The 13,379-nt window shown below is 45.5% G+C and overlaps 1 protein-coding gene across 1 annotated transcript in view; it reads left to right on the top strand.

Annotated features, from left to right (window-relative positions):
- LOC139274658 (von Willebrand factor A domain-containing protein 3B-like) overlaps nucleotides 1–13,379 on the top strand; it is a 275,722-nt gene that overhangs the window by 156,068 nt on the left and 106,275 nt on the right. The window contains exons 21-22 of the mRNA XM_070891337.1: nucleotides 10,526–10,576; nucleotides 10,677–10,854. Coding sequence (XP_070747438.1) covers nucleotides 10,526–10,576; nucleotides 10,677–10,854 — 229 coding nt within the window. The remainder of the gene's footprint in view (nucleotides 1–10,525; nucleotides 10,577–10,676; nucleotides 10,855–13,379) is intronic.

Raw genomic sequence — 13,379 nt, forward strand, 5'->3', positions numbered from 1 at the left:
CACAACTAAAAACATCTTCCCCAGGAAGGGACCTACAAAGTCTATGTGGATCCTGGACCATGGTTTGGACGGCCATGACCACAGACTCAGCGGCGATTCTGCTGGTGCTTTGCTGAGCTGCATGCAAGTGTTGCATTGATTCCAGCTCAGAGTCAATTCCCGGCCACCATACATGAGACCTGGCGATGGCTTTCATCATTACAATGCCGGGATGTGTGCTATGTAGCTCATGTACAAATTTCTCTTTCCCTTTCTTGGGCATTACAACACGATTGCCCCGCAGTATACAATCCGACTGAATAGGCAGTTCGTCTTTGCGACGAATGTAAAGTTTGTCCTCCTCGCACATTTGCTTGGGTATGGCAGACCAATCATTTGAGGATGCAACTCTTCACCACCGATAAAATCGGGTCCTGGCTGGTCCAGGTCTTAACTTGTTGAGCCGTGACAGGGGTTCCTTCACTCTCAAAAGCATCCATAACGAACAATAGGTCCGCCGGTTGTGGCGTTTCCACCTCCGGTGTGGGCAACGGCAGACGGCTCAAAGCATCGGCACAATTCTCGGTGCCAGGTCTATGGCGAATGACATAATCATAAGCAGATAATGTCAGTGCCCACCTCTGGATGTGGGATGAAGCATTGGTATTTACACCTTTGTTTTCAGTGAAATGAGCGGCTTGTGATCTGTCTCTAGTTCAAACCGAAGACCAAACAGGTACTGATGCATCTTTTTCACCCCATACACACAGGCTAGTGCTTCTTTCTCTACCATGTTGTAGGATCTTTCCGCTTTAGACAAACATTTTGAAGCATACGCGACTGGTTGAAGTTTACCCGACTCATTAACTTGTTGGAGTACACAACCAATTCCATATAACGAAGCATCACAGACCAATACTAAACGTTTACATGGGTCATAATGTACCAGCAGCTTGTTAGAGCAAAGCAGATTAGTGGCTTTCTCAAAAGCTCTGTCTTGAGATGCACCTCGCACAGAGTTGTCACCTTTTCTTAGCAGCATGTGCAGTGGTTCTAATAAGGTGCTCAATTTAGGTAGGAAGTTACTGAAGTAGTTGAGTAGACCCAAGAACCAACGCAGCTCCGTCACATTCTGCGGCTTCGGTGCATTCTTGATGGCCTTGGTTTTCGTGTCCGTGGGCCTGATGCTGTCAGCAGCAATTTTCCTCCCCAGGAATTCGACCTCTAATGCCATGAAGGCAAACTTCGAGCGTTTCAGTCTGAGTCCTACTTTGTCTAGATGATGTAGAACCTCTTCCAGGTTGTTCAAATGTTCCTTGGAGTCATGACCTGTGATCAGGATGTCATCTTGGAACACGATAGTTCTGGAAACGGACTTCAGTAGGCTCTCCATGCTCCTCTGAAATATTGCTGCAGCCGAGCGAATTCCAAAAAGGACACCTGTGATAAATAAACAGTCCTTTATGTGTGTTAATGCACGTAAGTCTCTTCGACGTCTCAACCAGCTCCTGTGTCATGTAGGTCAATGTCAAGTCCAGTTTGTTGAACAACTTCCCCCCGGCTAGTGTTTCAAACAAGTCATCAGCCTTCAGTAATGGGTACTGATCCTGTTTCGAAACCTTGTTGATCATAGCCTTGTAGTCTCCACAGATTCTGACTGTGCCATCACTTTTCAGCACAGGAACAATGGGGCTGGCCCATTCATTAAATTCACGCTGGAGTCTGTCCAGTTCGATTTCGACCTTCTCCCTCATCATATGCGGAACTGCCCGAGCCTTATGATGGACGGGTCTTATATCCAAGTCCACGTGGATCTGCACCTTGGCTCCCGTGAAGTTGCCGATGCCTGGTTCGAACAGCGCGGGGAACTTGCTCGGTACTTGGGCACATGTATCTTTCTCTGACGAAACTGTCTTGATTTCGTTCCAATCGTATCTGATTTTTTCAAGCCAGTTCCTGCCGAACAGCGTTGGGCCATTGCCTGGTACAATCCTTAGTGGTGACTCATGAACCGCGCACGTCCTTGTGGTTCCTTGCTCGGTCGATGACATAGCCTAGCAGATGCCAGCGCTTGGAGCGAGGGTGCTGCCATGAAGCTTTATACTTGTCTCTCTGATGAAACAGGGTGTTGGTTATGACGAGGCCATGTTCTAAGCATTTTGTCAGGAGGCAGGTACCATTGGAGTTGGCTTTCCCTACCCCCTCTCTGCCGATCATACCTCCCCAGAGGTCTGTGTCCTTTCCAACTCTGGCGTTAAAGTTGCCGAGGAGAATCAGCTTGTCACCCATTAGTACTCGGGACAGGGATTGTTCGAGGCTGAAGTTGAACTCCTCTTTGGTCTCATCTGTAGCTTCCAGTGTTAGAGCATACGCACTGGTTCCAGGCTAGGGTGAGCCGAAGAGTCATGAGGTGTCTGCTTAACCTGCAAAGGGAGTCTATAAGACGGCCAGCTATATTTTTTATGGTGAAGCCTACTACCTGGAGGCGCTGATCTTCTTCTGGTTTACCTTTCCAAAAGAAGGTGTAACCACCACCTTGTTCCTTGAGCTGACCTTCCCCTGCCCGCGGGTCTTGCTTAGGGCGGCAATGTCAACGTCGAAACATCTGAGCTCTCAGGCAACGATAGGAGTACGGCGTTCGGTCTGTCGCAGTTGAGGTTGTCCAGGAGGGTCCTGACGTTCCAGGTCCCATACTTCATTTTGAAGAGTGGAAGATGCCTGTGCGTGAATTCTTTTAATGAGGGGTGGCCATTACTCACCAGCTACCACATGGGCTTGCCAATGCAAGGTCTTGGTCCAATGGCTAGGGGGGTCCAAGACCACTGGAGACCAGGCTGCATGTGTCTAGTGCATACACACACACATACTCCTACTGTCCTCCTTTCTCCTTCCCGAAGGTCCTCTCTCCCTGGGTTTCATAGGATGCAGTGTAGGCCTCACAACCTCGCTGTTGGCCCATGCTGCAGCTTCCCTGGGCCACGACACTGCTTCTGGTTCACACCGCTCATGGGCCTCGACCTCCGTTCCTCACTGCTTCCCACCTCCAGGCCTCGCCGGTCCCAATCTCCGCTCCTCACTGACCTCTGTTCCTCGTTGTTTCCCACCTCCGCTCCTCGCTGCTTCCCACCTCCGGGCCTTCCACTGCTTGCCGACCTCTCCTGGGCCCCGCTCCTGCCACTGGGCTTGACCTTGCTCCCAGATACGTCACCAATCAGCTACCTGGGTTGCTGTGACGTTAATTTTGTCGCCTGCTTTGACTTTGTCGCCCTCTCAGGATGGCTCGTGCTGCTCTTTGCGGTGATTAGCTCCTCTTTACGTCCCCGTGCCGGTGGTGTTGTTCCGTCACAGGTCGGAGCCTTTAACGTAGTAAAACATCCCAAGGCGCTTCACAGAAGTATTATAAGACAAAATTTGACACCGAGCCACATAAGAAGAAATTAAGGCAGATGACCAAAAGCTTGGTCAAAGAGATAGCTTTTAAGGAACTTTTTAAAGGAGGAAAGAGAGGGAGAGAAGCGAGAGGTTTAGGGAGGGAGTTCCAGGGCCGAGGCAACAGAAGGTACTGCCACTGATGGTTGAGCGATTTTAATCAGGGATACAAAAGCAAAATACTGCAGATGATGGAACATGAAATAAAAACAGAGAATGCTGGATATCTCAGCGGGTCAGGCAGCATCTGTGGAGAGAAAAACAGAGTTAACGTTTCTGGTCGATGATCCTTCTGTTCTGATGAAGAGTCTTTGACCTAAAACGTTAACTCTGTTTTTCTCTCCACAGATGCTGCTTGACCTGCTGAGATTTCCAGTATTTTCTATAATCAGGGATGCTGAAGCGGGCAGAATTAGAGGAGCGCAGATATATCGGTGGGGGGTGCGGGATTAGGGGGCTGGAGGAGATTACAGAGGTAGGGAGGGGTGAGGCCATGGAGGGATTTGTAAACAAGGATCAGAATTTTGAAACTGAGTTTTGAAAGACAGTGTCTAGTACTCATTTTTATTTATTAATCAGAAATGAAATTAATCACACCTGGATTCCCATTTAGCTACATGGAGCTAGTGACTACTAAAATAGTTGTAGCTAGTGACTATTGTAGTGGACAATACTGCTTTAGAGCAGATCTGAACTCATCTGCTGCATTACTATACGTAGAGTGGCTTAATGAGCTACCTGAGGACATTAAGATAAAATCCTGCAAGCTCACATAACCCTAACTTGTCAAGTAAAGAGGTTCAATATAAAACTTGTAACATTTACAGGATGGCTGAAGCAGTTGAATTTAAAGATAATTAAATGCAATCATACCAGGTAATAATCTGGCACCCGTTCTCACACAGTGCAGCCAGTGTCAGCGCAGTGAATGACAAACCGTGACTTCACTACATGCGCTACATCCTGAAGTGGCAATCAGTTTCAGAGGGATAATAACGACAAAAACTGTTCGCCATTAACAGCCACCATAAATTTCAGCCCAATATATTTTTTGCACAAATGCTTATTTTTACTTTTGCCTCGTGGCTTGTGTCTTATTGGGAATGAAATCCTGTTCTCTCTGAGAGAACAAAATAGTATTTACAATTTTGTAATAACATCGCCTTTTTAAAATGACAAGTTATCGTTCCTGTTATTACTATGCTAGAGTTAAAACTTGCAGTTTGAATTGCAGAAGAGCTAATATAATAATGTAAATAATGATAGGCTGAGTATTCTCTGATGTTTTAAGATGTAATTGCATGTTATTTTTAGCACTTAACATAATGTTTAAAATATCTTTTTCTTAGGAAACTTCATTTCATTCTCAGCCTCTGTTCCCAGTTTGCTGTAAATTCATGGATGTAAATTTCTCTGTCTGGTATACCTTGCAAAATCATAAATGTATCCTTTTAGAATGTGTTTATGACTTAACTAGAAATACCGACCAGTGGAGATTTTCCCACAGGATTTCACGACTTTGGCACTCGTAGCAGCCAGATCAAAATATTGTCAGTTTAGTTAAAATTCACAATGCTTTCCATTTTTAGTCTGTTCTGGCAAACTGATAGCAGAAAGTAGTGCATTGAGCCTTTCACAAACGAGTGAACAATTAGTTTGTGCTTTTGTTATTCAGGGTTTGCTCTATTAAGTGTCAGGTCACATGGGGTTGGGAGTGGGAAAGGGATACACCATTGTCACATTTTCAAACCATTGATCATCTTATGGTGGGGACCTTTGAAAGCAGTTCTTGCTTTATATGGGATTTTATAGATTTAAAAAACTGTGGCAGATTACTCACAAAGATCGAAGAATGTACACTGAAAAGTTATCCAAATGTGGGAAAAAGAATGACTGGGGTTAAAATTGCCCCTTCTTGCGACGCCCGTTAGTGCCTCGGGGGTGTGCCGGGTGCTGGACTGCAGCCCAGTCACACGCTGTCCTGGTGGCCCAGTGGAGGCCATCAGAGGCCGTGCAGAGTGTGCAGCGGCCCTCCTCTTTCGGCGAAGGGGGGAGGGGGGTTGAAACGCGTCAACATTACACGGAGCATCCACATAGTGCTGTCGATCGCGCTGCGTTAGCGTCGCTGGACCCGCTCCGAGAGGAAGTGTCGTGTGCGAGATTGCACTCCACTTCCTCTGAGGGGCAGTAAGGCTAATTTGGCGGTCAGGGTGGGACTTCCCGCCGGGCGCAGGAAGCACCGCCCCCAACTGGGCAATTTCTCCCCCACAACACGGTAAATGAAACTTAAAACATAAGGGGGCCAAAATTGCCCCTCTCTGCTTAAGGCCTGTTACCACCGCAAACCACCGCTGACTTTTTTGTGGAATGGCCACTGATAGCCCAATTACCCTTCCGAGTTTTCCCGGTGGTCCCATCTTACTGCTCCGCTGCTGCCGATCCGTGTTAAGTGCGTCATCACCGTGCACACCGCTGATCTACCCTACCAATGACAAAATTCCATTCTGAAAATCTTCGCCCACCCGGCGGTGCCCAAAACCTGTTTTTCCCGGTGGTCCAGTGAGGCTGTGGCCTTCTACAGCGGCGGTGTGGCTTCCCTTAAAGGGGAGGGCTCACTGCCGCTGCCGCCATGTTTTTTGTTTATGTCGGCCGATTGCCATGTTGGCCCGACAATTGTGCCCCCGGGTTCGGCCGGGCCACCAACAGGCAGCCTGGCACTCCCTTTTGGGTGCCAGGCTGCTGGCCTGGTCGAAGCCCTCCCTGGTGGCCCAGTGGGCCGATGTTTTAAAATCGTGAAGGCCCTTCCCTTCAAGTGGCGTGGTGACGCGGCGCCGTGATGACGTCATCACGGCGGTCACCCCGCGATGACGTCATCACGGCGGTCACCCCGCACCCGTCCCCAAACCCCTTGGGTGTTGCCACCGCCGTGTATACGCCCCTCTCGTGTAGTCACCGCCCCCATTAAGAGCCACCTCCGGATCCGAATTTAAAAAAACCAACAAAGAGTGGAATTTTGCTCAAGAGGCAACCTCAACCACATCTGCGTTAAAAACCATTGAAATGGAGTGCATGCGCCCGTTTCTGACAGCAGGGTGGGCAATTTTAAGTCTTAAGCTGATTAATTTTTTAAATCTGTGAAATAAAAATGACTCTGAACACTATGTTTTAACTTAGTTAATATGCTCATGTAAAATCTGTGTGTGCTATTTTAAATTAGTGTACGTAGAAATGATAAGGGGTAGAAATCAGTTGCTTTTCGGCTGATTTCTGGGTCCAAAACAGGTGCCACAAAGTCAAATTTTGCAGTGCGACTTTCTGCTCCACAAAACGGTGCTGCAAGTACACCCCACACCATATTGGTTTAGCCACTTGTTAGATGACCTTGGCGGCCACCTTAATCAAACACAGATGTTATTTAAATATGCTAATAAGGTTCTTGCGCCTGAATCAGGACCCAGGTGCTTGAGATGCCACTTCCTGAACCCGTCCAACAAATCATGGCAGGAACAATTGGGAAGAAACCTTCACAAGTGCTACTTAAATTGATCAGAGGATTCCGAGGAGGTTTTTGACCCCTGAACCGAGGTGGCAGCAGTCTGAGCTTCCCTCGAAGCTGTCACCAGAGGCTCCCTTGCTGTAGGGTTCCCCGCAGTGCTCATAGATCTGATCGCTCACTCTATGGTTGACTGCATGGTCTCGATGCCATGCGCGAAGCCGGTGCACTAGTTGGAGCTGAACTCCATGTTCTCCGACGTTGTGTGCAAACTCAGTGGCAAGCAAACCAGTGCACTTAGAAACTCCATGGATATTGCCATCAGCCTTCTAAGGTACGGAGGACCTTCAAAGTCTTCATCTGTGCTCTCTGCAGCATAGCTCGGATGCGAGCTGCTTCCTGGCTCATCCTATTCCCCCCTCCCTGTCTCCAGTGCACAAGTTCTGGCTGAATTTCCACGTGCAGACTCCTCCACTCTACACTCTGAACTATATGGGGATGTTAGTCTCTGAGCTGGCGTCTGCAAGTGTAAAGTTGAGTGACACTTCCTCATTTGCAGTGCTGCCCTCTTCTTACTCTACTCCCTCAGGGCTGTGTGGAGCTCTTGGACCTGAAATGGAGGAATTCAGCAGAATGGAAAGGAAAATTGAGTGGGTTGTATAACGGATGTCGAGTTCGCAACCTCCTGTTGTTACAGCCCTGCCGAAGTTCCAAGTTTCAAACTATCTTTATTTTCCTGTGTGTAGGAGCTATTTATGCCAATAGGAACATAACAATATAAGAAATAGGAGCAGGATTAGGCCATTTGGCCCCTTGAGCCTCCTCCGCCATTCAGTAAGATCATGGCTGATCTGATCGTGGACTCAGCTCCACTTCCCTGCCCGCTCCCCATAACCCTTGACTCACTTATCATTCAAAAATCTAACTACCTCCACCTTAACTATATTCAATGACCCAGCCTCCACTGCTCTCTGGGGTAGAGAATTCCAAAGATTCATGACCCTCTAAGAGAAGAAATTCCTCCTCATTTCTGTTTTAAATGGGCGACCCCTTATTCTGAAACTATACCCCCTAGTTCTAGATGCCCCGAATATAGGAAACATCTTCTTTGCATCTACCCTATCAAGCCCCCTCAGAATCTTATGTTTCAATAAGATCACCTCTCATTCTTCTAAAGTCCAATGAGTATAGGCCCAACCTGTTAAAACTTTTTTCATAAGTCAACCTCTTCATTTCAGGAATCAACCTCGTGAACTTTCTCTGAACAGCCTCCAATGCAGGTATATCCTTCCTTAAATGGTTCATTCTTGGGTTGGCAACCAATAACCAGTGGGGTGCTGCAGGGATTAGTGCTGTGACCCCAACTACTTACAATCTGTATGAATGACTTGGAAGAAGGGACTGAGTGTAACGTAGCCAAGTCTGCTGACGATACAAAGATGGGAGGAAAAGCAATGTGTGAGGAGGACACAAAAAAATCTGCAAAAGGACATAGACAGGCTAAGTGAGTGGGCAAAAATTTGGCAGATGGAGTATAATGTTGGAAAGTGTGAGGTTATGCACTTTGGCAGAAAAAAAATCAAAGAGCAAGTTGTTATTTAAAAGGAGAAAGATTGCAAAGTGCTGCAGTACAGCGGGACCTGGGGGTACTTGTGCATGAAACACAAAAGGATAGTATGCAGGTACAGCAAGTGATCAGGAAGGCCAATGAAATCTTGGCCTTTATTGCAAAGGGGATGGAGTATTAAAGCAGGGAAGTCTTGCTACAACTATTCAGGGTATTGATGAGGCCACACCTGGAATACTGCGCGCAGTTTTGGTTTCCATATTTACGAAAGGATATACTTGCTTTGGAGGCAGTTCAGAGAAGGTTCACTCGGTTGATTCCGGAGATGAGGCGGTTGACTTATGAGGAAAGGTTGAGTAGGTTGGGCCTCTACTCATTGGAATTCAGAAGAATAAGAGGTGATCTTATCGAAACGTATAAGATTATGAGGGGATTTGACAAGGTTGTTGCAGAGAGGATGTTTCCACTGATGGGGGAGACTAGAACTAGAGGGCATTATCTTAGAATAATGGGCCGTGCATTTAAAACAGAGATGAGGAGAAATTTCTTCTCTCAGGGTTATAAATCTTTCGAATTCTCTGCCTCAGAGAGCTGTGGAAGCTGGGACATTGAATAAATTTAAGACAGAAATAGACAGTTTCTTAAATGATAAGGGGATAAGGGGTTATGGGGAGCGGGCAGGGAAGTGGAGCTGAGTCCATGATCAGATCAGCCATGATCGTATTAAATGGCGGAGCAGGCTCAAGGGGCCATATGGCCTACTCCTGCTCCTATTTCTTATGTTCTTCTGTTCTTATGTAAATATGGAGACCAAACCTGTACGCTGTACTTCAGGTGTGTTCTCACCAGCACCCTGTACAGTTGTAGCAGGACTTCCCTACTTTTATACTCCATCTCCCTTGCAATCAAGGCCAACATTCCATTGGCCTTCCTAATTACTTGCTCTACCTGCATACTAACTTTTTGTGTTTCATGTACAAGGACCCCCAGGTCCCTCTGTACCGCAGCACTTTGTAATCTCTCTTCATTTAAATAATAATTTACTTCTTTATTTTTCCGACCTCACATTTTCCCATATTTTATTCCATCTACCAAATTTTTGCCCACTCACTTAGCCTGTCTATATCCCGTTGCAGAATCTTTGCATTCTCCTCACAACTTGCTTTCCCACCTACTTTGCATGATCAGCAAATTTGGCTACATTACACTCGGTCCCTTCATCCAAGTCATTAATATAGATTGTAAATAGTTGAGGCCCAGCACTGATCCCTGTGGCACCCCACTAGTTGCAGTTTGCCAACCTGAAAATGATCCATTTATCCAGACTCTCTGTTTTCTATTAGTTAGCCAATCCTCTATCCATGCTAATATACCACCCCTAACCCCGTGAGCTCTTACCTTGTGCAGTAACCTTTTATGTGGCACCTTATCGAATGCCTTCTGGAAATCCAAATACATAACATCTAGTGATTTCCCTTTATCCACCCTGCTCATTACATCCTCAAACAACGGCAGCAAATTTTCAAACATGATTTCCCTTTCATAAAACCATGCTGACTCTGCTTGACTTTATTCTGATTTTCTAAATGTCCTGCTACGACTTCCTGAATAATGGACTCCAGCATTTTCCCAGTAACTGGTCTGTGGTTTCCTGCTTTCTGTCTCCCTCCTTTCTTAAATAGGGACATTATATTTATGATTTTCCAATCTGCTGGGACCTCTCCAGAATCCAGGGCACTGTTTCATATGCTGGAATTCATGCATTTATCTTGTAAATAACTCACTGGTGGATTTGATGGTTAGCTTTGTGATTTGCCTCACTTGTGGTATACTTTGGGTATCTGAGCACTTGAATTGTATTTAATAACTAATACAATTTACTTTATTGTTGTAGGATGCTCTATTTATTTGTAAGCTTGTTCACCATGGGTTTCGGCCAGTGCCATTTGCTCATCCAACTGCAAAAACATGCACCTTTTGTTGACTTTGAATTAACCTTTTAAATAATACAAACCAGTAGTTAAGAATTTTCAACATTGTTTTTTCTCTTTTGCCAGGCGTCTAAGCTCAATTATATGGAGAGCATTACCTCAAGAGGAGCGAGATGAGTAAGTATCAACATTCTTTACAACACAGCACATAAGCATTTTTGTTGTAAGTGCATTTAGATTTTAATATCTCTTTTTCTGTGTGTTCACTTCATACAAGGTTCAGCAGTGATAAACCAATCTCATTTAGTGACCATAAGGAAGCCCTCCTCAAGTCTTTGGACAGAATGGGCTGGCCTATTCCTCAGGAAGATGTTACGCTGTTAGAGGATGAAATCCAGACTGGTTATTCCTATGAGCAGCAGGCTACTGACCTTCAGAAAGCTGCTCAAGAGAAGGTTTGTGAATCTACTGCAGGATTACAGAGTGACGAATGTAACACAAAAATTGATACAAATGTCCAAAAGATTTCAAATATTTCACTCCATGAGGTATTGCTTACTAATTGTTGAAGTGAAAAATTGGCCTTGAAGTCTAAAATTGGGAGTAAGGAAAGGTTGTACCAAATTGGTTGATCTTTAGTGGTCCCCTGTCAGAAAACAGCGAAATAGACAATTATAGTTATTTCTAACTCTCGCTGAAGGCATAACACAAGGAGCCAGGAACCTTTTCGAAAAACTCAAACCTAATTACATTCAGAAGTGTTGCATGAAATAATCAGCTATATTGTAAATCCTGAAAATGCTGGAAATCTCAACGGGTCAGGCAGCATCTGTGGAGAGAAAGCACAGTTAATGTTTTAGGTCGATGACCTGGTGTCTTGGTCACCACTTGAATTTTAGGAACTACAAGCTAAGTGTACGACGTATACACCAGCGATGTCCACAGAGTTTGCAAGACAACTGGCAAAAATATCCCATGCGCAACACATAGTAAAAGCTTTTACCGATATATAAAACGTAAGAGAGTGACTAAAGTAAATGTTGGTCCCTTAGAAGATAAGAAGGGGGACTTAATAATGGGAAATGTGGAAATTGGAAACAATTATTTTGCTTCGGTCTTCACAGTGGAAGACACAAAAACCATGCCAAAAATTGCTGGTCACGGGAATGTGGGAAGGGAGGCCCTTGAGACAATCACTATCACTAGGGAGGTAGTGCTGGACAGGCTAAAGGGACTCAAGGTAGACAAGTCCCCTGGTCCTGATGAAATGCATCCCAGGGTATTAAAAGAGATGGCGGAAGTTATAGCAGATGCATTCGTTATAATCTACCAAAATGCTCTGGACTCTGGGGAGGTACCAGCGGATTGGAAAGCAGCTAATGTAACGCCTCTGTTTAAAAAAGGGGGCAGACAAAAGGCAGGTAACTATAGGCCGGTTAGTTTAACATCTGTAGTGGGGAAAATGCTTGAAGCTATCATTAAGGAAAAAATAGCGGGACATCTAGATAGGAATAGTGCAATCAAGCAGATGCAACATGGATTCATGAAGGGGAAATCATGTTTAACTAATTTACTGGAATTCTTTGAGGATATAACGAGCATGGTGGATAGAGGTGTACCGATGGATGTGGTGTATTTAGATTTCCAAAAGGCATTCGATCAGGTGCCACATAAAAGGTTACTGCAGAAGATAAAGGTACACGGAGTCAGAGGAAATGTATCAGCATGGATCGAGAATTGGCTGGCTAACAGAAAGCAGAGAGTCGGGATAAATGGGTCCTTTTCGGGTTGGAAATCGGTGGTTAGTGGTGTGCCACAGGGATCGGTGCTGGGACCACAACTGTTTACAATATACATAGATGACCTGGAAGAGGGGACAGAGTGTAGTGTATCAAAATTTGCAGAAGACACAAAGATTAGTGGGAAAGCGGGTTGTGTAGAGGACACAGAGAGGCTGCAAAGAGATTTGGATAGGTTAAGCGAATGGGCTAAGGTTTGGCAGATGGAATGCAATGTCGGAAAATGTGAGGTCATCCACCTTGGGAAAAAACACTGTAAAAGGGAATATTATTTGAATGAGGAGAAATTACAACGTGCTGCGGTGCAGAGGGACCTGGGGGTCCTTGTGCATGAATCCCAAAAAGTTAGTTTGCAGGTGCAGCAGGTAATCAGGAAGGCGAATGGAATGTTGGCCTTCATTGCGAGAGGGATGGAGTACAAAAGCAGGGAGGTCCTGCTGCAACTATATAGGGTACTGGTAAGGCCGCACCTGGAGTACTGCGTGCAGTTTTGGTCACCTTCCTTAAGGAAGGATATACTGGCTTTGGAGGGGGTACAGAGACGATTCACTAGGCTGATTCCGGAGATGAGGGGGTTACCTTATGATGATAGATTGAGTAGACTGAGTCTTTACTCGTTGGCGTTCAGAAGGATGAGGGGTGATCTTATAGAAACAACTCAAATAATGAAAGGGATAGACAAGATAGAGGCAGAGAGGTTGTTTCCACTGGTCGGGGAGACTAGAACTAGGGGGCACAGCCTCAAAATACGGGGGAGCCAATTTAAAACCGAGTTGAGAAGGAATTTCTTCTCCCAGAGGGTTGTGAATCTGTGGAATTCTCTGCCCAAGGAAGCAGTTGAGGCTAGCTCATTGAATGATTTCAAATCACAGATAGATAGATTTTTAACCAATAAGGGAATTAAGGGTTATGGGGAGCGGGCGGGTAAGTGGAGCTGAGTCCACGACCAGATCAGCCATGATCTTGTTGAATGGCGGAGCAGGCTCGAGGGGCTAGATGGCCTACTCCTGTTCCTAATTCTTATGTTCTTATGTTCTTATGTTCTTATGTTTCACACCAGCGCAACCAATTTGCTTTATTTGATTAAATAGCACTTTATTAAAGCAATATTATAGCAAAGACAAGGGGTAAGATATGTGTTTTCGATATTTTCTCCACGCAGATTCATTTTATTATATTAC

Source organism: Pristiophorus japonicus, chromosome 10 (genome assembly GCF_044704955.1).
Source record: "Pristiophorus japonicus isolate sPriJap1 chromosome 10, sPriJap1.hap1, whole genome shotgun sequence".
Classification (NCBI taxonomy): Eukaryota; Metazoa; Chordata; class Chondrichthyes; family Pristiophoridae; genus Pristiophorus; species Pristiophorus japonicus.